The sequence below is a fragment of the Elephantulus edwardii genome, unplaced genomic scaffold (assembly GCF_000299155.1).
Source record: "Elephantulus edwardii isolate Elephantulus edwardi_28Jun2011 unplaced genomic scaffold, EleEdw1.0 scaffold00049, whole genome shotgun sequence".
NCBI classification, from domain to species: domain Eukaryota; kingdom Metazoa; phylum Chordata; class Mammalia; order Macroscelidea; family Macroscelididae; genus Elephantulus; species Elephantulus edwardii.
Genome location: NW_006399799.1, coordinates 14,054,897 through 14,078,257, shown reverse-complemented (window position 1 = coordinate 14,078,257; position 23,361 = coordinate 14,054,897). Strand labels below are relative to the sequence as shown.

Here is a 23,361-nt window from a genome sequence, read left to right as displayed (position 1 = left end):
TGTCTTTTCAGGTCCCCACCAGATCTTTCCCATTTCTTTTATCCCCTCCCTCCACCTTCCAAATTGTGCAACTCTGATTTCGCCCCTACCACTTTGTTCCCTCCCTTCACCCCTTGCGTTCTCATATGTTTTACTAGTTATTCTTCTATTTGTACAATAATAATCTTATGCAGTATTTGTCTTTGTAGGACTGAGTTAGTTCACTCTGCATAATGCTCTCCAGTCTTTCCCAAGTCATGTAATTTTGTTTTTAAATTGTTGCTCCTGTGTGCTATATGGTATTCTATTGCGTGAATATACCACAATTTCTCAATCCATTCGATTGTGGTTGGACATTTGAGCTCTTTCCATGTTCTTGTGATGGTGAATAATGCTGCTATGAACACTGGTGTACAAATCTCCATTTGTGTCTCAGTCCTAATTTCCTTGGATGTATTTCTAGTAGTAGGAGCATGCCTTTTTGACTTAAGGCTTGTTCCTTGGTCATCCTCTTGTGTGGAGACCTTTAAATGCTCAATGGATAGTTCTTGCTGAGTTGTGTTTGTTTATTTGCTTGTTTGTTTTAGTTCAGTGGCCTTCCACTGACAAAAGCCTGTCACTGTCTTTAATGAAGGAGTGTCATCCATTGGAAACACACATCATCTCCTGCATCATTCACTGACAGTCCCTGAAGTACCACATGAGAAAGTTTTTTTGAACAACTCTTTGCATCCATTTAGGAACATATCCACAAGGAAAGATGTTTCTTTCTGCTACCAAGGGTCTTGTAATGGACCACTTCACCCTTTTCTCCTTGACTTCCAGGAAGCTCCTATATAAATGTTTAGCTGAACTTACAGAAACACTAAAAGTATATATATGTAATTAGTATATTTGTAGATGTTTGGGTTTTCTTCTTTTCTAATTTTTTTGACTGACAGTATTTCCCCCAAATTATATGTTCTACTTTGTAACTAGTTTTAAATTTTTTTCATTCACATTGTGTTTCATACAATCATTCCCGTACATGTGTCATATCAAAGTTGACCATCATTGACCTACGCCCACTATTACCCCATCTTTCCAGATCTCCACTGGATCTTTCTTAGTTCCTTCACCCCTTCCCTCACCCCCAAACTCCAGGATTTCTATCATATTTACAAGTTTCTTTGTTCTAATGTTATGCCTTATTTATGTTTTTCATATATTTATTTGTAATTTATCACTATATTATAAATATTGTTGTAAGTCACAATCAATCCTTTGAAGAATTATGGTAGAACAAAAAGAAACACATAAATGGAGTAAAGTCATAAGTAGCAGAGTTTTAGCTAGTAGGTTGAGTTAACTGGCATAATAAAGCTCAGAGCCACTCAAAGTCCATCGCAGAGCAAAGAAGGCACCTTCGTCCCTGTCTCTAATTGCTCTGCAGGTCTCAGATCCCTGCCCTTCCTTCTGCTCCCACAATCTCACACACATGGTCCTAAGAGACATAGCTGGTGCTGTGTCACCCACCTGGGCAATGTAATGAAAGGGAGGAGGGTACTGGGGACATGGAGCTGGGGGCTTTGGAGTCCTCATTGAGTTTTGCTGGTTAGAGGCTTTGAGGAATGTCAGCCGTGTGGGACCTTGAGTCCTGGCTGGCCTGGCTGTGGACAACTCAGTAACTCTCTCCTTTCTTTTGTGTGTGTTTTTCTCCATGTGTGTACTTTGGTTTCATCTGCAGAAGAACGTGATTCCTCCACGGCCACTGCTCTCCAGCACAGAACTAGCGGGGAGAAGAGACCAGAACGGAACCACAATCAGCATCCAGTGTGGCTTCTGCTGTGCCGGAACCAGGGATGACTGGACCATGGACACAGCCATCTCCCACCTTCCACCATTCGTATAGCACACAGGGGACTCCTGGGGCCCACTTGCCACTGCCAACGGAAATAATACAATGGCAATATTGACATTCTTCATGACACTCTCAAGACAGACATTCAGGCAGAGAGTGCCGCTGTGTTTTCTGTCAGCGAAGTAGAGGGTCATGCCTCACCAATATGAGTGGTCAGGACCCTGACCACCTGCTCTGAGTCCACCCACAGCCAGTGACACTTGCAAAAAAAACTCCGAAAGCCATCTTTGGTTTGGCTTCTGCTTTTGACCAATGTGGCCAAAGCCAGGCACCTCCTGGGGATACACGGATTTTCCATAAATGCAGCCTGCCCATGTTCCCTCGGTAGCTCCCGAAGTCTCCGTGAAGGTCATGGATCCTGAGCAAAGTGTCAAGGGCACCAAGAAGGCTGAGGGAAGTCCCCGGAAGCGGCTGACCAAAGGAGAGGCCGTCCAGACCAGTGTTTCCTCCAGTGCCCCGTACCCAGGCAGTGGCACCCCAGCCACCCAGGAAAGCCCCCTCCAAGAGCTCTTAGCCCCGCAGCCCTTTCCTGGTTCCTCATCAGTTCTTAGGGAAGGGCCTCAGGAGAAAACGGGTCAGCAGCAGAAGCCCCCCAAAAGATCCTCCATTGAGGCCTCCGTCCACATCTCTCAGCTTCCACAGCACCCACTGACACCAGCATTCATGTCCCCCAGCAAACCGGAGCATCTCCTGGAGGGCTCCACGTGGCAGCTGGTCGACCCCATGAGACCTGGGCCCTCAGGTTCCTTCGTGGCCCCTGGGATCCATCCCCAGGGCCAGCTCCTCCCTGCCCATGCTTCCATCATCCCCCCAGAGGACCTGCCTGGTATCCCCAAAGTCTTTGTGCCCCGTCCTTCCCAGGTCTCCTTGAAGCCCTCAGAAGAGGGGCACAAGAAGGAGAAGAAACCCCAGAAGCCAGGCAAGTACATCTGTCAATACTGTAGCCGGCCCTGCGCCAAGCCCAGCGTGCTCCAGAAACACATTCGCTCGCACACAGGCGAGAGGCCTTACCCCTGCGGCCCCTGCGGCTTCTCCTTCAAGACCAAGAGCAACCTCTACAAGCACAGGAAGTCCCACGCCCACCGCATCAAGGCCGGCCTGGCCTCCGGGATGGGCGGCGAGATGTACCCGCCAGGCCTGGAGATGGAGAGGGTCCCTGGAGAAGAGTTTGAGGAACCCACTGAGGGAGAGAGCACAGATTCGGAAGACGAGACCGGCACCCCATCCAGTCACCCCACAGAGGTCTCCCCGAGGCCCAAGCACCCCCTCCTTTCCAGCGGTCTGTACAGCTCCGGGAGCCACGGTTCCAGCCACGAACACAGTTTTGTGTCCCAGTCCAGCGCATCCCAGTCACTCGAGGACCCCACTCCGTTTGCAGAACCCTCATCCGAGCACCCCTTGAGCCATAAACCCGAGGACACCCACACGATAAAGCAGAAGCTGGCCCTGCGATTAAGTGAAAGGAAGAAGGTGATCGATGAACAGGCTTTCCTGAGCCCAGGCAGCAAAGGGAGCACCGAATCTGGCTACTTCTCCCGTTCCGAGAGTGCAGAGCAGCAGGTCAGCCCCCCAAACACCAACGCCAAGTCCTACGCCGAGATCATCTTCGGCAAGTGCGGGCGGATCGGGCAGCGGACGTCCCTGCTGACCTCCTCCTCGACCCAGCCCCTCCTGCCCCTGTCCACAGAAGACAAGCCCAGCCTGGTGCCTTTGTCTGTGCCCCGGACCCAGGTGATCGAGCACATCACAAAGCTCATCACCATCAACGAGGCCGTGGTGGACACCAGTGAAATCGACAGCGTGAAGCCCCGGAGGAGCTCACTGTCGCGGCGGAGCAGCATGGAGTCCCCCAAGTCCAGCCTCTACCGGGAGCCCCAGTCATCCCACGGGGAGAAGATGAAGCCGGAACAATCACTGCTGAGCCTTCAGCACCCACCCAACACCACTCCCCCTGTGCCTCTCCTGAGAAGCCACTCAATGCCTTCTGCTGCCTGCACTATCAGTACCCCCCACCCCACCTTCAGAGGGAGCTACTCCTTCGACGACCATATCGCCGACTCCGACACCCTAAGCCGCAGTCACGTGTTTACCTCTCACCCCCGGATGCTGAAACGCCAGCCAGCGATTGAACTACCTTTGGGAGGCGAGTACAGCTCCGAGGAGGCTGGCCCAAGTGGCAAAGACACAGCCTCCAAGCCCGCAGAAGAACCAGAACCCAAGGAAAGCGAACTCACCAAAAAGACCAAGAAGGGCTTGAAAACAAAAGGGGTCATCTATGAATGTAACATATGTGGTGCTCGGTACAAGAAAAGGGACAACTACGAAGCCCACAAAAAGTACTATTGCTCGGAGCTTCAGATCACAAAGCCCGTCTCCGCAGGTGCTCACACATCTTCAGAAGCCGAGAAGAGTCAGACTGAGCATGAGCCCTGGTCCCAAATGATGCATTATAAGCTGGGGACCACCTTGGAACTCACTCCACTGAGAAAGAGGCGGAAAGAAAAAAGTCTGGGGGACGAGGAAGAGCCACCTGCCTTTGAGGCCACTAAAGGTCAGTTTGGCAGCCCCGGGCCAGCAGATGCGGTCCGGAACCTTCCCCTTGAGTCCACCAAGTCACCAGCAGAACCAAGTAAATCAGTGCCCTCCTTGGAGGGATCCACGGGCTTCCAGCCGAGGACTCCCAAGCCAGGGTCCAGTTCAGAATCAGGGAAGGAGAGGAGAACAACGTCCAAAGAAATTTCTGTCATCCAGCACACCAGCTCCTTTGAGAAATCCGACTCTCTTGAGCAGCCCAGTGGCCTAGAAGGGGATGACAAGTCCCTGGCCCAGTTCTCATCACCCCCGCCTGCCCCCCACGGACGGTCAGCTCACTCCCTGCAATCTAGACTGGTCCGCCAGCCCAACATTCAGGTTCCTGAGATTCTGGTGACCGAGGAGCCTGACCGGCTAGACACAGAGCCTGAGCCGCCCCCTAAGGAGCCTGAGAAGACAGAGGAGTTCCAGTGGCCCCAGCGCAGCCAGACACTTGCCCAGCTGCCAGCCGAGAAACTGCCTCCCAAGAAGAAGAGACTGCGACTGGCAGAGATGGCCCAGTCGTCCGGGGAGTCGAGCTTTGAGTCCTCTGTGTCTCTGACTCGCAGCCCAAGCCAGGAAAGCAATGTCTCCCTGAGTGGATCTAGTCATTCAGCCTCATTTGAGAGAGAAGAGCATGGGAAAGCTGAGGCTCCTGGGCCCTTGTCTGACCCACGCTCTAAACCATTGGGTACCCACATGCTAACTGTCCCCAGCCACCACCCGCACTCCCGAGAGATGCGCAGGTCAGCCTCGGAGCAGAGCCCAAACGTATCTCATTCTGCCCAGATGACTGAGACACGCAGCAAATCATTCGACTATGGCAGCTTGTCCTTGGCAGGGCCTTCCACACCAACCCCAGTGGCTCCACCAACTCCAGCAGCCCCTCCAGAGAGAAGAAAGTGTTTTTTAGTGAGACAAGCCTCTCTAAGCAGGCCACCAGAAACAGAGCTGGAGGGCACTCCCAAAGGGAGACAAGAGAGTGAGGAATCACAGCCCTCGTCCAGTAAATCATCTACCAAAAGCTTGTTGCCTCAGATTTCTTCAACAACCACTTCACACAGTGGGCATCCAGGAGGCAAGAGCCAATCACAAGAGAGAGCTCCACTGGGGTCCACTCCACCCTACACAGAAGCACTGCAGGTGTTCCACCAACCAATTGCCCAACTGCCCCTGCATGAGAAACCGTATCTGCCCCCTCCGGTTTCTCTTTTCTCCTTCCAGCACCTTTTGCAGCATGAGCCGGGACAGTCTTCAGAATTTTTCTCCACCCAGGCCATGTCCAGCCTCCTGTCCTCTCCATATTCGATGCCCCCACTTCCTCCCTCCTTATTTCAAGCCCCACCACTTCCTATCCAGCCTACAGTTCTGCACCCAAGCCACCTCCACCTTCCCCAACTAATGCCTCACCCTACCAGCATCCCCTTCCGGCAACCTCCTTCATTTCTCCCCATGCCATACCCAGCCTCATCAGCGCTCTCTTCTGGATTTTTTCTGCCTCTGCAATCTCAGTTTGCGCTTCAACTCCCTGGCGATGTAGAAAGCCATCTGCCACAGGTCAAAACTAGCCTGGCACCACTGGTATCAGGAGCAGCTGGCCTCTCTCCCAGCACAGAGTACAGCAGAGACATCCAACTGCCCCCTGTAGTAACCTCATCCAGCTCCTCAGCACCTACATCAGCACCTCTGCTGGCCCTGCCCGCTTGTCCAGACACCATGGTGTCACTTGTTGTGCCCGTCCGCATTCAGACCAACATGCCATCTTATGGAAGCGCGATGTATACTACCCTCTCCCAGATCTTGGTCACTCAGTCCCAAGGCAGCTCAGCAACTGTGGCTCTTCCCAAGTTTGAGGAGCCCCTATCCAAAGGGATAACTGTGTGTGGGACAGATGTGTATGAGGTTGGTCCCAGACTGGCTGGAGTAAGTGAAGAGCAAGGCAGCATTTTCCCAACTCCATACCTGAGAGTGCCTGTGACATTACCAGAAAGAAAAAGCACTTCCCTGTCATCAGAGAGTATGTTGAGCCTGGAGGGAAGCTCATCAACAGCAGGGGGAAGCAAGCGTGTCCTTTCACCAGCTGGCAGCCTCGAACTTACTATGGAAACCCAGCAGCAAAAAAGGGTGAAGGAAGAGGAGGCTTCCAAGGCAGATGAAAAACTTGAGCTGGTAAAACCATGCAGTGTGGTGCTTACTAGCACCGAGGATGGAAAGAAACCAGAGAAATCTCACTTGGGCAGCCAGGGCCAGGGCAGGAAGGAGCCGGAAACACTCTCCAGTCTATCTCCAGACCCATCTGACCCAAAGGAAATTCCTCCCCTTGCTCACCCTTCCCTGCCCCATGTAACAGCCCCAGGCTCAGAAGCTTTGAAGGAATATGCCCAGCCATCTAGCAAACCTCACCGCAGAGCATTGCCCACACTGAGTGTAAAGAAGGAAGATTCCAAGGAACAACCTGACCTCCCTCCACAGATGCCTCCCAGCTCGCTGCCTCTGTCAGAAACAGCCCCCAGACCAGCCAAGTCACAAGAAGGTATGGACTCAAAGAAGGTACTGCAGTTCCCCAGCCTCCACACGACCACTAATGTCAGTTGGTGCTATTTAAACTACATTAAGCCAAATCACATCCAGCATGCAGATAGGAGGTCCTCTGTTTACGCTGGTTGGTGCATAAGTTTGTACAACCCCAACCTTCCAGGGGTTTCCACTAAAGCTGCTTTGTCCCTCCTGAGGTCTAAGCAGAAGGTGAGCAAAGAGACATACACCATGGCCACAGCTCCGCATCCTGAGACAGGAAGGCTTGTGCCATCCAGCTCTTGCAAGCCCCGCATGACAGAGGTAAGTTCAGTCTTGTTTTTCTTATCATCATTGATTAAAAACAACAACAAACAAACAAAAACCCACAGAGAAAACACCACTGTATCTGCTGAGCTTTTAAAGCCACATTCTCTTCAGATTCCATTTGCAAAACAATAGCCAGAGTAATGGGAATGTTTCTTCCTGGAAGCTGTGAGTGGCCTTCTTCAAGGAAACATATTCCTTGAGTTTCTCTGTCAGTTTGACAGTTTGGCCTGCACATCACTGGATTAGGCACAGTCCTATGGAGTTGACTACAAAGTGATCTTGCTTTCTCATTACCCTCTATTATAAAATTAAAATGGAACTTCCACAAAGAAAAAAGTTATTCTTCAAAAGACCTACTTGGAAAACGTAGTGAAATGCTTGCAGCAGTTTCAGAACCACTCCTTCACCATATGATTCTTCTTTGTAGTTTTGATCCTTTCCTCCCCTTCTCATTTCTCACATCTGCTATTTCTGACCCCTAAAATCTTATATTCACAGAGAATCTTAAATTTGACACAAACAAATCTTTAAATATACCTTCTTCCCACTTCCCCCAGTATTTGAAATAATAGGTAGAATTAGCTTGCTGTATCCCACCAGTAGGTGGAAAGATCACTCAAAGTTTGACTAATCTGTGCTGTGTAGTAGTAGAACCTGTGTCAGGAGTCTGCTTAATAAGCTCAGCAAGTTTGAAATTCTGTGTTTCCAAGTTTGCTTCAGACCAACGACAACATCATACACTTACAGGGCCAACTTAAGGAATCAAGTCATGATTTATTTTGACTTGCCATCTGTAGACTAAGACTTGGTCTTTTTAAATTAATCACCCTGTCTATGCTGGCACTATGGTGGACCCTTTAATCTAGTCAGTGCTAACCTCTATGCTCTCCACTCTATATGTGAAGAAGTTGTGGATCAGAATGTAAGAGAGGCCAAGGTCATATGGCAAATTTTTACATACCCGTAATTTGAAACCACAGTTGCATGACTTCAAAGGGTATGTTTGTTTTTCTTCTTTAAATTATTTAAGGAAAACTAACCTGGAAAGATTATTGCAAATGTAAAGATGCTAATTAGTGTGTCCTCAGACCAGATGCTTTGATCAAATCAGACAAAAATTCTCTAAAGTAAACTCATATTGTATATAAATGAGCAAAACTATGCTCCATAATTTTTAATATATTCATATCCTCCTCCTCTGAGGTACATGCATTAAATTTGTTCTTAGCTCTGCTAGATATTCTCCATAGAACTTGTTCCTAAATGTATTCTCTAGATAGCCTTGTTAATATGTGGAGATATCCTTAGATGAGATTCCTACTTTTGCCCTAAACATCATGATTAACTTACTCTCCAGTGTCTCTTGTTGACTATGTTTACTCCCAAGATATTGTTGTACTTATATTCATACTTATAACTCCTTGAGCATCTACTATCTCAATATTATGCAAAACTTAAGTCTCACAGTCACCTTGATATGGGACTAGGATTCAGATCCCCTGTCCTAAAGAGGTACCTCCACCTTGATTGGCACATGAACTGTGACTCTTGGGTCTTCTCAGCAGTGGAACTGTGACTCTTAAGTCAGTCAGAAGATGTGGTCACTTGTCCCACAGCCTGTAAAAATTATAAGTTATTATGACTTTGATGACAATAACTTGAAGTAGGATGAGAATACATTCCTAGAACTTCCAACTCTCAGCACAGCATCACTGCTTCCTACAGAAGGTTGTGCAAAGCCCTCTCACTGCCTGAAAGGTCAGAGAATATATTCTTGGGATAAGGGAAGATGTCTTGGAAGCACAAGGTCAGTGCCAGCTATCCCCATCAAATCAACTCTCACCACTGGGGCCTATGTCTCTCTAAAGAGAATGGCTTCCCTTACACATCAGAGCCTGCCCATCCCCAAGTGCACACTTATCAGTGTGCTCAGAACCTCTCTGAGTTTGGCTCTGAGGGACTCTGGGGTCAAGGCCTTCAGTCTGTATCCCGGCCTTTGGTACCAGCTCAAGGACCAGCATCCTGGAGAGGAGATCTGTGCTCTGCTTCCAGTTCTGCCTTTAGCTATCTTAGTGTCCTTGGAGACCTTGAGCCCCAGGTTTCTGATCTGTAAAGAGAACTGGACCAGTCAAATTCCAGAAGTTACCCAAATGTGATTTCAGGGTCAGAAATGTTGACAGGGAACCTACCCAGAGAGACCAGGCTTGGTTCTCTAGACAAGCAGGGTTGCAGAGCTCCTCCTCACCTGTTTCTCCTCCCTGACCACCCCCTCTTAATGAACACATCCCAGAGCATTTTGCTTTGGCCTAGATGCACATCATGACTTCAGTATCCCACCTTGTGATTCATTCTGCCCTCTCTAGAATCATTTGATTTTTGAACATTCACACAAAAAACTAGTGACCATCTCACTGGAGATCCTGGAACGGGGGAACCCAAGTCCCAAAGTGGAAAATAGAGCAAAGCAACAAGAAGTTGGACAGGAGAACCTGAAAATCTCAGGGTAGAATCATGGGGTAGAGAGACACAGGGGTGAGCAGTGTCGACTCAGGCATTTCAGACAAACCAAAGCCTCCTGAGTCAAGCCCCACCGCCCTTTTGCAGTGGCTCATCTGAGCCCCTGCCTCCTTACCTTATGCTGGTCGTCATTTATTTGTTCAGCATTCCAGCATCCACTAAACACCTTCTGTGAACAGGCCCTGAATGAAGGGCTGGGGCCACCTAGGTTACTAAGATAAAGGCCTGTCCTTGGGAGCTCCCAAGGCTAGTGTGAGAACCCCAGAATTAACAGAGTGTGTACTTCCTGAACCTTGTACTTCCTGAACACCTTCCATTGTCCCAAAATGACCTAGTCAGAAGCCCAGCTTTAGCATTGACTCACCATGTGACCTTGTGTAAGGCCTTTAGTCTTCGATGAATCAAGGTGTTCATTTCTCTAAATGGGGCTAATGAGAATTCCTCATGGGGCAGGGTAAAGTGAACTAGCCGGTGTATGCATGGACACCTGTAAGGACCCTATAAGGCATGGTTAGTGTTATGTCTCTCACTGAGGATGAAAAATTTAACCAGCAATGGTTTTGTCATCCCTGTGGTGGGCCAGGTTCACCTCCCTTCGCTGGTTTCCCCAGAAGGCCAGAAAGATATAGCTAGAACAGAGAAGGAAGAAGAGAAGCGAGGGAAGCCAGAGGAAGAGACTCCTGCCTCCAAGAGAGGGGAGCCGACGAGGATCAAAATCTTCGAAGGAGGGTAAGAGCCACATTTGGTTTCCAGTTTCTGCTGCCTATGGTGTAAGCACAGGCCCAGCCATCAGCCTGGGATAGACTGTCTGTGTCCAGAGCCGGAGGCATCTCAAATGGCAAGGCTGTACCCCCGAGGTGTTCTGGGGTGCTTTCACACAGACACGCCTTTGTGGGACTCACAGGCCACTTCATGCTTAAGACAACCAAGCTTTTGATGGGGTGGGGACTCTGGTGTTGGATGAGGGTCTGGAGGAGTCTGAACCTTTCTTCAGCCCCTTTTTTTTTAAATTCCTGATCCCTATTTTGGGGTCCTTGGTGAGTCTCCCCCACTCCAGGCCCTGTCTGGGCTACTGTTTGCTTTGTTGTGTGTTCCCCAAAAGTCACCTCTCTATGCCCACATGGCCACCATGGCATGCATTCTCCTGGGCCTGTGTCCCCCGGTTTCCTGGGGGAGCTTGGCTCTACCTCCAGGGCTGTTGTGCAGAGCAAAGAGCACCAACCATCACACTGGTCTCCACTCTGGCTGGCCAGGCCCCAGAGCTCACTCATCGTGACCATTCTGAATATTCTTCCTGGCAATTCTCCTTTGCTGCACGTCTTTGGAAACTGAATGGTTGAAGCATCTCAGAACTCGCAGTCTGGGGACTCTCTTTCAGAATGCTGCCCCATTTCAGGCTTGCTTTGTGGCAGTGTTGTGCAAGGTGTGTTCTGTGTGGCCACATGTTTGCTCCCCAAGACGTGGGGTGTCTGTCTCAGGGTCCTGTGTCTGTGTCTCTGGTGTCATTGATGCGACCCTTGTTGTACATGGCCCTGAGTGGCCACAGTGTGGAGGAGGCTGCATCTCCTGGGGGACAGTTCCATGAGTACTGGTCAACATGGGGCTGACACTGGGGCCTCTGACTCTCTGTTTCCTTCATATGCTGGGGGGGGGGGGGGTCAGAGGCTGCCAAGCTGCCCCAGGCCACCAGTCTGCAGCCTCTGAAGACCCTAAACTGTCAGGTCTAATGTGGTAGTGGAGGGTTGGAAATGTGAGGGTGTGAATGGAGCCAGGGAGGGTAAACAGCCTGCAAGTGGTGGTCTTGAGGGACATTCTACCCTGTAGGAAAAGAGCACCCTGCCCCAAATACCAAGAACAGCTCTGCTGAGCAACACTGGACGCCCTTTCCATTGGGGTTGGAAGGGTTTCTGCACCTGTCCCTCCTGTTTGGTTAGAGTGCCCTCATGTGTCTCTGTGTTCTCATGTCATGGCCACTCAGAGGCCACCTGGCCTTCCTCACAGCCTGGGTGCCTCTGTGACCTTTCTACTCCATTCTTTATGGCCTGTCTGTGGGGCTTGCAAGGGCTGTCGAGTGCTCGCTAGCAGACAAGGAGCTTGACTTCGGCAGCTCTCTGAGTGTGCTTGAGGAAGGGTTTGTTTCTGCCCTGAGAGGTACAAGCACCCATAATAGAGGTCCTGCCGGTTAACCAATCCTGATTCAGCCAAATCTGGACACTAGATAAAGTAAAAGAGGGAAGGAAAGTTAGGTCCTGTGCCATGGCAGTGCTAGGTGTGGTGCCAGCCAGTGTAGCCATTTAGGTGTCCATCCCCCATAGGCATGGCTGGCCAGAGAGCACCCCCTCTGCTGAGCAGAATAGCCAGGCCTGCCCCCCTCCACATTAACCCCCACCTCCTGCTCCCACCTCTCTTCCCCCTCCCTGCAGGGCCCAGCTCTGACCCTCCGCCCCCACTGCCTTCACCTCCCTAAGCTCTTCCCTATCTGCATTGGCCAAGTCAGGCCTCAGGCCCAAATGGCCTGCCCCATGTCAGGCTGTGTGAAGTCCCACTTCTCACTGCACTGGTGACCCAGTGAAGGGGAGACCTGACTCTAGTGACACTCCTGCCTCGGAACTCACTCCCCTGGGGCACTAGCCAGCCTCCTCGCTGTAGTGACCGTGGACCATTGAGTCATTTTGAAGTCATTCCTCTGACTGCAAGAGTCCTGGGAACACAGGCTCCCCTCACACTCCACTAGTGATGCCATCAGTCTTCTACCTAAGGAGGAAAGGGCCTCTCCTTCCTCTCACTTACATTTTGGCAACCGTGGCCACATTGCACCCTCTCAGACCCCTTTCCACTCTCCTGTGGCTTCTGGGAGACCACTCCCTCTGACCTGGCAAGCCGAGGCCTAGGGAGTAGCAGCCAGCAGGAATCTCTCCCTGCACTGATTCAGATCTCTGCTCTCCGCTGCCTTCTTTGTCTGTGTGATCTGCCTTCAGATGAATGGTTACATCTGAGTTCCTCCATCCCTTTTCCCATACAGGCCTTTTAGAGTCCCCCTCTGCAAAGTCATTCTCCCAAGGCTTACACCTGGGCCTTGGTGTGTACTCCTCCTCATTCCCCCACCCCCTCCACTGTCACATCCAGACTTACTCCCACCCTCTGTGTTTCAGGACACATTCTCTAAATTCATTGTCTATAACCTAGAGCAGCTCTCCAGCGTACCTCTGCTCTACTTTAGGTAGTCCCTCCATCTGTCTGATCCTCAGTCATCTTATCTGTAAAATGGGACTAGTAACATACATGGCAGGAGTGTCAGAGGGTCCAGTGAGATGAGTGTAAATGGTGTATCTTATCACTCTAACGTCCATCTCTTCTCGCTCCAGGAGTATTTCACTCTGTCCTGTCTACCGTGGGGGGAAAAATATCATTCCCACTCTTTAAACATGTCATGTTCCATTTGAGCATGGGCAGGGGCTCTAGTGACCTGGTGGGTGAGGTTGCACTGCCAAACATAACGTGCAAGGTTCAAGTCCACCAGCTCCTTCAGTGGAGAAAGATGAGCGGTCTCCTGCTGTGTAATTTACAGCCTCTGAAACCCCGTGGGAGGGTCATCTATGAATCAGTTTTGACTTATGACAATGAGATTAGTTTTTTTTTTAGAAGAGAGTTTCCACAGTCAGATTTTTTGGTCTTTTCAGCTTAACTGTCCCATTTGGGGACCTCATATAGCTCTCACTCTTGGTTCTAGTGATACTTCTACATTCATGGTTCTCTTGGAGATGATGTTGTCACCCCCCCCCCCACTACCAGGAGTATTTAGAAATGTGAGGAGTGGAACCATTCTTGTCACACATTCCATGAATGAGTCTAGGGCTGCCAACCCTCTATGCAATCAAGACTTGTCTGACTCAAAACATCAAGAGGGTCTCCACACGCATCTGCCTTCCCCAGGGTTTTGTCTCAAACTTATTTCTGCTTTTCCTCCTCCTCCTCCTCCTCCTTCTTTTTAAGCCTAATGAACATATTTAATAAGGGTCTACAGCAGAGCTCTATTCTTCAGAGTCACTGAGTGATCTAGACCAGTGGAGCCTGAAAGAGGAAGGAAGAAAGCTAGGTAACTGCACACTGGCCCCCAAAGCTTCCACTGGATGCCTGTGTTCACGTTCATTGGCCAGAGCATGTCACCCAGGTGGCCTCACCTGACTTCGAGGAAGTGGGAGAATCAGTCTTGGCATGTGCCTGGCAGAACCAGCAACATTCAATAAACAGTATTCATGACTTCTCCGGCATGATTTATACTAAACAGATAAACAGTTTGTTGTCCTACAATGGTTTTTAAATACATCCATATTGAAACATAAAGCTTTTGTTCATAATGATAAGTGAATAAGCCAGAGAGAGGTAAGTAGATGCTATAAAATTCCAATATCTTTGAGACTTTATCTCTACTTACCCTCTTCTTTCTATTTTCCTTAATCTAGAAATCAACCCACCTCAATGTTTTATTTGATTAATACCTCATAGATATAGTCTGCTCTCAAAGCACTGGGACTGATTCAAGAGGCAGCTCAGGTCCTGAGCTGAGGGGGGTCCAGACTGCCAGGAGTGAGAAGCTGATGGGAGGGTGGGGTCGCTGGGAGCTGGAGTAGCTGGAAAGGGCACAGCCTTGGGCCTGAAAGGATGTGTGAGAGGTGGGCAGGCAGAGAGGAAAGGTGGACTGGTTAGCAGTTCTGATGCAGTGGTGGTCCTTGTACCGAACCATTTGGACTCACTTCTTTTCCCTATAAACATGATTCATCCTTGCAGTGCCATCCACTTCCTTGACTTTAAACCTCATCACTGTATCAAGCTGGGTCTCCAGCTTGAAACTACTCTCTCCTGGACCCCAGACCCTGTAGGGCATCTGTTCAGACAACTAATTACAAGGCAAGACATTTAAACATATAAACCAAGTTCTCCACTGCGCAACAACAGCTCTTCCCGCCACATCGAGATCTCAGAGGAAGCAGCTATCCCTCTAGTCCTTCACACTCAAGGTCACCTTGGTCTTCCTATCCCTTGATCTTCCCTCTTCCAATTAGTCGGCAAATTTTGCTGTTCACGTGAAGTAGTCAGTGACTCAGGCACTGTGCTTTTTTACTCCTTCTTCCACTGTCTAGCTAAAAAGAGATGGGGTTCAGCTCCCTCTGACAGGAATGCAGGTCTCCCTCCCTCCAGGTCTCCACATCAGTACCATTGACTGTCTTTCAACATCTCTGTGCCTGTGTTAGGTCTCTACTCAAGAGACTCCTAGCGACCCAGTTTCAGTTCAACCTGGTATTCCATGCCAACAGTCTGACTTGCTCCTGTTGACCTCACTTTCCATGACTGCTGGGATCTGCCCACCCATGCCAGATCCTACCCAGCTTCCGAAAGCCGGTGCTCAGCGCCCACCTCTTAGGAACCCCTGTGACCCCTCTGGACTCTGTGACACAGCTCATTATGTTACTTCTGGAATAACACCAGTGACAAAAATCTATTCCTGTCTCCCCTTAAGTTCCTTCTTGACCTGGATCCTGAAGCAATGCTTGCACACATGAAACATGTTTAATTCATGATTTCCCAGCAAACAGCCTTACCTGTACATTCCCCATAACTTCCACACCTGAAGGAAGACTGCAGATTCCATGTAGCTTTCTGGCAATAGCCACTGGGCATCATGGCTTGAACACTAGGAACTAGTACCCTTGGTTATTTTAGAGGGGCTCTTTTGTTAAGGAATATTGTTTTCATACACGCAGAGTTAACACTCTTCCTCAAGAGTGATGGTTATGTTGTACTAACTCGGGTTCACTTGTGAAAAGGAAAGCTGGGAGCTCAACCAGCGGGCCAAGAAGAAACTGGAAATGATTGGAAATAAGCTAACTACCAACTGGGGTGGGGATAAGAGTGCCTGAGGAAATGATGAATGCAGATGGGGAGATCCCAGTGAACAAGGTGTGGCTGGGTTTATGACACAAAGGAGCAAATTAGCCTCAACTAGAGACAAGAAGCCCAGCTTTCAGCTGGAATAGTGAGTATGGGTGATGGTGTCTCAAGGGTATGGGGTTGTGCAAAGCAGCCCTCTTAGCTAGCTCTTCAGCCTTCAGCAAGAGGAGTCCATCCCAGACCCTGCCAGCTGCTAGGCTCCTGGAAGAGCTGTCTGTGCTCCTGTCAGAGGACATTGAGGCCCATCCCTTTTACCTACCTGATCACATCAATCCAGCAATTGCTTCTCTTCTAATCCGCTCACATTTGCATATTCAAACATAAGGCTTTACATCTGAATATATATATACTTTTGACTGAAAGGCTTATGCCAACAGGTTTTTCTGTATTCCTTTGAAGAAAAATATCCATGAAGGAACTGTTAGGTTTCTTTTTCTTCAAATTCACACTATATACTCAACGCTTATTGTTATATGTTGTGTCTACATTGAAACATGTGCTTATGCACATATGTTTTTGTTTATTAAATAAAAAGATACTAGTTTTAATTTCTTAAAAATTAAAAGTTATTTTCTTTTCTAGTAAATATTCCCAAACTCATTTATGCTTGGTCTTTAGAGCCCAGACTTGCAGTACGTTTTGCAGTGCCCAATGTATAATATTGAAAGGTCAGCAGTTCTAGCCCGCCAGCTGCTCCTCAAGAGAAAGCTAGGCTCTCTCCTGTGGTAAAGACGTGCAGCCTCTGAAAGCCTGCGGAGGGTCTCTGTTAATTGGAACGGACTCAATGGCAGTGAGTCAATCCTGTCTCATTGTGCACTCCAGCCAATAATTAATGATTATATGGAATTTTATTGAATTATGAGTTCAGTAATATTTATTAGCTCAGTGTAGGCACTGAGGAACAAACTGGCTAAATTACGAATTAGGTAAATAGTGGTAAATGGAGGCCTGTGGAAAGATATAAAGAATAAGCTCTTTGGCTAGGCCATTCTAAAGCACCAAACTGGAACTCAAAGTGTACCACTTTAGGATTGGTAGCCCAGAAGTATAGCTGGACAGGTAAACTGCATATATTAACCATATATTTGCTGAAAGCCTTTTAAGTGACAAAAGGGGATAAATAAAACCATCTTTTAATGAGAGAAGCAAAATCATTTGTTCAGTTAAACAAAATAAATATTCTACAAGGTCATCTTCACTTTTCTAGACAGTCAGGCCCCAGATGCCTCTATTTCACACCCATCATCTCAGCGTTGTAACCCTCTGCAGAGTTGCTCCATTCTATTCCCCCTCTTGGAACAAGCCACTCTTCTCTGCCATCTGGATTATCAGTGTCCTCCTACCCAGTCTCTTACATCTGTCTCTCCCAATGGAGTGTATCCTCAGCCCAGTGGCCAGAGTGACGCTGGTAACATGGCAGCTGACCTTGTGCTTCCCCCACTTGGAGCCCTCCAAGGCCTACAAAGCCCTACTTACTCTAAGCCCAGGTCCTCCCCTACCTCTGCCTGTTACCCAGCCCCTAAATCCACACACCTCTGTGCTCTAACCGCAGTGACCTCTTCACTGTTTCCTAGACATGCTCCCACCTCAGGGCCTTTGCACATGCTATACCTTCTGCCTTCATTTGTTTGTTTTCCTGAAAATCCATTGCACCCTTACTTCCCTTTGCTCTGTCGGTGAAACCTTCCCAAACCTTCCAACATGAACTTGCGCCTTCTTTTGACATTTCCTATCCCTGTTCCGTTCCTTGTTTTATTTTCTTTAAATATGTGTTTCGGGAACTCTTGTGATATAGTCTGTAGGGAGTTGCACTGCTAACCCAGAGGCAGCGCCTTGCCGGTGGTTCAAATTTGCAGGTGGCTTCATGGGATGGGCAGTCTCCTCTTGTGCAATTGACAGCCTCAGAAGGTCTGCTGGGCAGTCAGCTAGGAATTGGTTCTGACTGGAGAGCAATGAAGGTTTTTGTTGTTGTTCTATGTGTTTGTTCATTTGTTTCCCACACAGAGCAGGCATTGTGTTTTGTCCATTGCATATGGCCATGTGGAGGTCACTGGTGCCCTTGACTGGAGCTGTTTCTGCGGCTAAAGAGACATAGACTTCAGATGGCTTTGGTTGAAATGAGGAGTGAAGGCAGCATATAGAAACCCTGTCCCTAAGAGGCTGACTGTAGAGGGAGTTGGGGTGTGAGCTGGAGAGAGCTGTGGGGTCGAGCAGGCAGGTATTTAAGCTGAGAGACCTTGTGCAATGTGTGCTGCCAGCAGTATTTCCATGTAAAGCTAGAAGTCATGATCATCTGGAAGAGGCGAGGGGGGCATAGTGCAGAAGTCAAGTCCTAGAGCAGAGGAAGGGCACATCACAGGCACTGAGGAGAAGGAACCCTTCTCTTGAGATAACAGAGGGAAGAGAGATGCTGGTTGTGATGCAGGCGGTGTGAATGGTTTGGAGGTGGAGAAAAAGAAGAGTTCTCTTGTTTCATTGTTTCAATCCGACTACCTTATACCCTCCCAAGCCCGCTTTAGGCTTCAGGTCTTTACCACCAATATTGTGTGTATAATGGAATCAGAACCGACCCGCCACTGACCCTCCAGCACATTTTCAGAACCAGTAAATTGCACTGAAGGAGATTGCCCATCTTTCTCTATCGGAGCAGCTGATGGATTTGAACTGTGTGCCTTTGAGTTGGAAGTGTAATTCCTTACCATTTGCCAACAATAGGTTTGGGAAATGGCTATTTTGAAAGCAAAAGGAAGGAATATCTGTTCTCAGAAAACCACTCAGATTTTTGGAAAAATTAATCCTTCGTGAAGATTATCCCCAAAATAGAAGACTCGGGTGGGAGAGAGTCCAGTTAGGATGACTCTAGCATGGAGCTGGTCTAGTGTCTGAGTGCTCAAAGGACTTCCCAGCGAGTGTTCCCGCTGGCGTTAGAGAAAGCCAGTGATGTCACTGTGAAACCCAAGGCTTGGACAGCAAAAAAAGAAAACGTGAAAAAGGAAAAGAAAAAAGACTTATCGATCCCTAGGCAGACTGAGTGTCTGGCGCATGCTGGGGGGCCTGAGAGCTCTCTGGACTCCTGAGGGCCAGGAGGGAAGACCTAATTGCATCCTATTAAAATTTAAAGGAGAATCCATTTTCAATGAGAGGCTGCCTTTGGTTCCCGGTTGAGTCTAGGGCAGGAGTGTGCCTTGAGGGGAAGTGTGCGGGGGAGATTGGAGTCCTCTGCAGACACTCAGAAGCCTCACAGGGCTGCAGCTTTCCCAGGGTAGTGTCCTTGGGGACTGGGTAGCAACTGCCTGCTTCTTGGCTCCCTTCCAGAGATGGGGAGGGGTCTGGGGTGGCCATCAGGCTGGGCGTCCAGGAAAAGTGACTTCTCCCGTGTCTCTCCCCTGTGACAAGACAGACACTTGGAGAACAATGGCTCATGCCCTCTCTTGCATTCCCTTTTTATTTTTTTAATAATTTTTTTGTGTGGGTTAAATGAACATTTACAGAAAACTTGGATTTCCATTCATTCATTGTTTAACATTTCCCTCCCTACTCCCCACCCCAGTCAGCTTTTAAGAAAAAAAGAAAAAAAAATCATTCATTGCTGCATAAGTTGTCCCTCCACCCACCCCAGTCCACTTTGCTATGCACCTCTTATTCTGGACGGTTGTCATACAAATGATGCCTAATCATCTATTCCCTTTAAACAGGTTTTTTCCTTCATCTGTTTCAATGCACAAGCGCACAATTTTAAAAGTCAGTTATTTCCACAAGTTTTCTTATGGAAAGTTCCATCCTTTTGAGCGGATTGTCTTAGCATTTGCCTCTATCTTCCTAATTGTCATGTTTGGATTGCTACTTCTTGGGAGGTTTTTTTTTTTCAACTCTGTGGTTGTTAGTTGCCACCAAGTTAATTGCAATTCATAGAAGGTAACTTCTGTGTGTTAGAGTAGAACTGCTCCAGAGGATTTTCTTGTCGCTGAAAGGGAGGCAGGTCCTCAATGAGGTGGTTTGACACAGTGACTGCAACAGTGTCTTCATAACACAGTGAGCCTGTAAGGATAGCACCGAATCGAGCAGGGTTCCGTTCTGCTGCAACAGGGTCATTCTGAGGCTGCATCAAATAGGACCTAGTAACAATTTTATTATTATTAATATTATTAATAATTGTCATGAAAATTTACAGAGATTTTGGATTTCCATTCCTTCATTGTTGCACTTTTCTCTCTGCCCACCCCTCCCCTCCAGTTCATTCTTCTCTTTCAGAAGTAAAAGAAAAATTCTTTCATTGTTATGCGGTCCCTCCCCCCAAGTCCACTCCACTATGCTGTCTTCATTCTGGACTCGTGTTGTGACAATAATACCTAATCATATATACCTTTTAAAGAGTACTCTCATCTATTTCAATGCAGTATTCATAATTTATGTAGTAACAATTTTTACAGAGTCACTCTGTGTGTTACAACTGCTGACTTTTCTGTTAGCAGTTGAACACAAGCCTTTGGGCCATCTGGGGACCTTTTTTCAACTGTATTATTTTTTTAAAATCCCTGAAAACTCACTGAATGAATGGGAACTGACTCAAAACTGACCCTCCAGTGGGTTTTCATAAATCACATGAGAGGAGATTGCATATCTTTCTCCCTCAGGCAGCTGGTGGTGGTAGCACAACTCCTTGCGCACTCAGTCACCAGAGCTCCCTGTGTTACTTGTTGTTATTGTTATGTGCCGTCAAGCCAGAACCAACCCATAGCTGGCCCTTCAGAAGCTTTTTAGAGGTAGTACATCTCATGGGAGGAGATTGCCTATCCTTCTCCCACGAAGCTGCTGGTGGATTCAAACCACATGCCTTTGGAATTGCTGTGCAGGAGCCTATCTAGGGTGTAGAAGTGTGGCAGTATTCCCTAGGGAGCCACTAAGGAATTTCTATTCACCACCAGTTTCCATCACCCGCTAGGAAGAACATCCAGTGGTTTAAAACTGATTTCCACTGGCGAGGTGAGATTAGAACCCTTATTCACTGCTGGTGGGAGTGTAAAATAGTGCAACCACTATGGAAGGCAGTATGGCATTTTCTCAAAAAATTGGAAATAGAAATACCATTTGACCCAGCAATTCCACTACTAGGAATATACCCTAAAGAAACCAGAGCTGCTACCCAAACAGATATATGCACACCCATGTTTATTGCTGCATTCTTCACAATAGCAAAGAGATGGAAGCAATCCAAGTGACCATCAACAAATAAATGGATAGAAAAACGATGGTATATTCCACACAATGGAACACCATGCAGCTCTGATAAACAAGGAACTCATAAAATATAGACAGCATGGGTGACCTGGGAGGATATTATGCTGAGTGAAATATCTCAGTCACAAAAGGACAAGTACTGCATAACACCACTGCTATAAAACAGGACTGGCAGGGGGTCGGAGGGAAACAAAGAAAAGAGGGAATGAATCATGAACTCTGCATTGGAATAGATGAAGGAAAGAACTGTTTAAAGGAATATATGATTAGGCGTTATTTGTATAACAACGGTCCAGAGTAAGGTGCATAACAAAGTGAACTGAGGGAGGAACGGGCAAGAGGGGGGAAATTATGCGGCAATGAATGAAAGAATGAATGAATGAATGAATGAATGAAAAATTCAACTTTTCTGTAAACTTTCATAGAAAATCACAATTTAAATTGTCATAAACATAATTTTCTGTAGATTTATCTCATGTTGCTAGCTGTAGTGAAGTTGGTCCCTGACTCAAGGGTACTCTTTGTATCAAAGTAACTGCTTTATAGACTTTTCTTAGCTGTGATTTTGATGGAAGCTATTTGCTAGGCCCTTCTTTTTTTTCTTTTTCCTTTTTATTATTATACTAGTTTATTTACAAAATTCAAATACATTGTTTTTCAGAACAGATTCTTCCAATTTTCCTCACCAACACCCCCCATCTGATGAAGAGGCCCCAAGTGGGTTAGAACAACCAACGTTTAGGTTAGCATCCACTTACAATCCATGTGGACCACACACACCCCCACCCCCACCCCTGGCTCCTTTTTCAGCTGTCGGCGTTATCTGTGATTCATAAGCTTTTGTACTTTGCACATCAGAGCCCCATCCGCTGGCCTTCCCCCATCCTCTCATTAGAGCCGTGTCATACATAATGCATGGAAGAGTCATGTAGTCAACTACAGTTGCATTTTCTTTCCTGTACAGTTTTGCTCTTTCACCCCAGATAATAATTGTCTGATTAGGTTATGTATTTTTACTTTGTTTCCCCTGTTTTTGTTACTATTACTGAATTTCTAACCTCACCAAAGTCCCTCCTCAAAGATGTTAAGAAGCATCTTGCCAGAGATAGTCACCCCTGGAGCCATCTGCCGTGACCCAGGTTGGACTGTTTGCTTCCCCCTCCCCCTGCCACTGTCAGCCCTTATCTGCAGCACGCCTGACCTCCTGCAGTCTGCCTTCACCCCATTCCTGGGATTCTCTTTGACTCCTGTGTTGGATCACTTCTCTCTGGAATCATACGTCTTCTCTTTCCTTGGTTTACTTCCTCATTTCCACAGAGCACTTCCTTCAGTATTGATAAAGGGCATATGAGAGGTATAATTTTTGATACTTTGTCATATCTCAGAAGGTTGAAAATATTTTTATGCTGCCTTCACCATTGGTTGAAAGGTTATGAATTATGAGTTGGAAATAATTTTCCTTTAGAATTTTAAAGTCAATAATTTATTATACTTCTGTATTCTGCTGTTAAGAATTCTTTATCCATTCATATCAGAGTGCTGGACAATGATGGGTGACAGAAGAATGGATACCTTTAAACTGTGGTGTTGGAGAAGAGTACTGACTATCCTGTGGACTGGCAAACAACAAATAGGTCTTGGAGAAAGTGTAGCCAGAGACATACTTTGGACATATATTCCAAGTGTAATGTTTCTTTGCAAGGAATAACAAGGCTATTCATTGGAAAGTGACGTTGTGCTTGGAAAGATGGACAGTCATCAAAGGAGAGGAAGACTCCCCACAAGCTGGATTGACTACAGCAATGGGCTCCAGTACATGAGAGATTATGAGGTTGGCACAGTCTAGGACAGGGTTCAGATCTGTTGTTCACAGAGTTGCCATCAGTCATACTCAACTCGATGGCACCTAACAACAACAACAATATCCATTCAGATCTTGTTCTAGTCTTCTTTCTTTCTTTCTTTAACTCTTTCTTGTGATTTGGGTGAATGTTCATAGGAGAAATTTATTTTCAAGTGGAAATGCATGCACATTGTGCTTCATGACGTTGACAGCAATTACCACATTGTAACAGCACTCTTCCCTCTCCCCCCTTGTTGTTTCAGTCTCTTCACTACTTTCTGATTTCTTTTCATCCTTATGGTTATCAGATTTCACAGCAGTAGATCTTGATGTGGGTTAGTTTTCATTACTCCAAGGCCCTTTCAATCTGATCACCCAAAGATGTGTACTTTATGAAGTTTTCTTTTTTGAGTGATTTCCTCTTATTTTTTCTGGGATTCCTGTTATCATGGGATGCGACCAACTGGCTTGTTTCTAATTATCATACTTTCTGTCAGATTTTCGACACCTTAGTCTTTTT

General features: G+C 47.5%; 1 protein-coding gene across 1 annotated transcript in view; it reads left to right on the top strand.

The window, feature by feature from the left end:
• Positions 1–2,230: 2,230 nt before the first annotated feature.
• Positions 2,231–23,361, top strand: part of HIVEP3 (human immunodeficiency virus type I enhancer binding protein 3) — a 63,811-nt gene continuing 42,680 nt past the window's right edge. Inside the window, exons 1-2 of the mRNA XM_006886602.1 lie at positions 2,231–7,288; positions 10,395–10,540. Coding sequence (XP_006886664.1) covers positions 2,231–7,288; positions 10,395–10,540 — 5,204 coding nt within the window. The remainder of the gene's footprint in view (positions 7,289–10,394; positions 10,541–23,361) is intronic.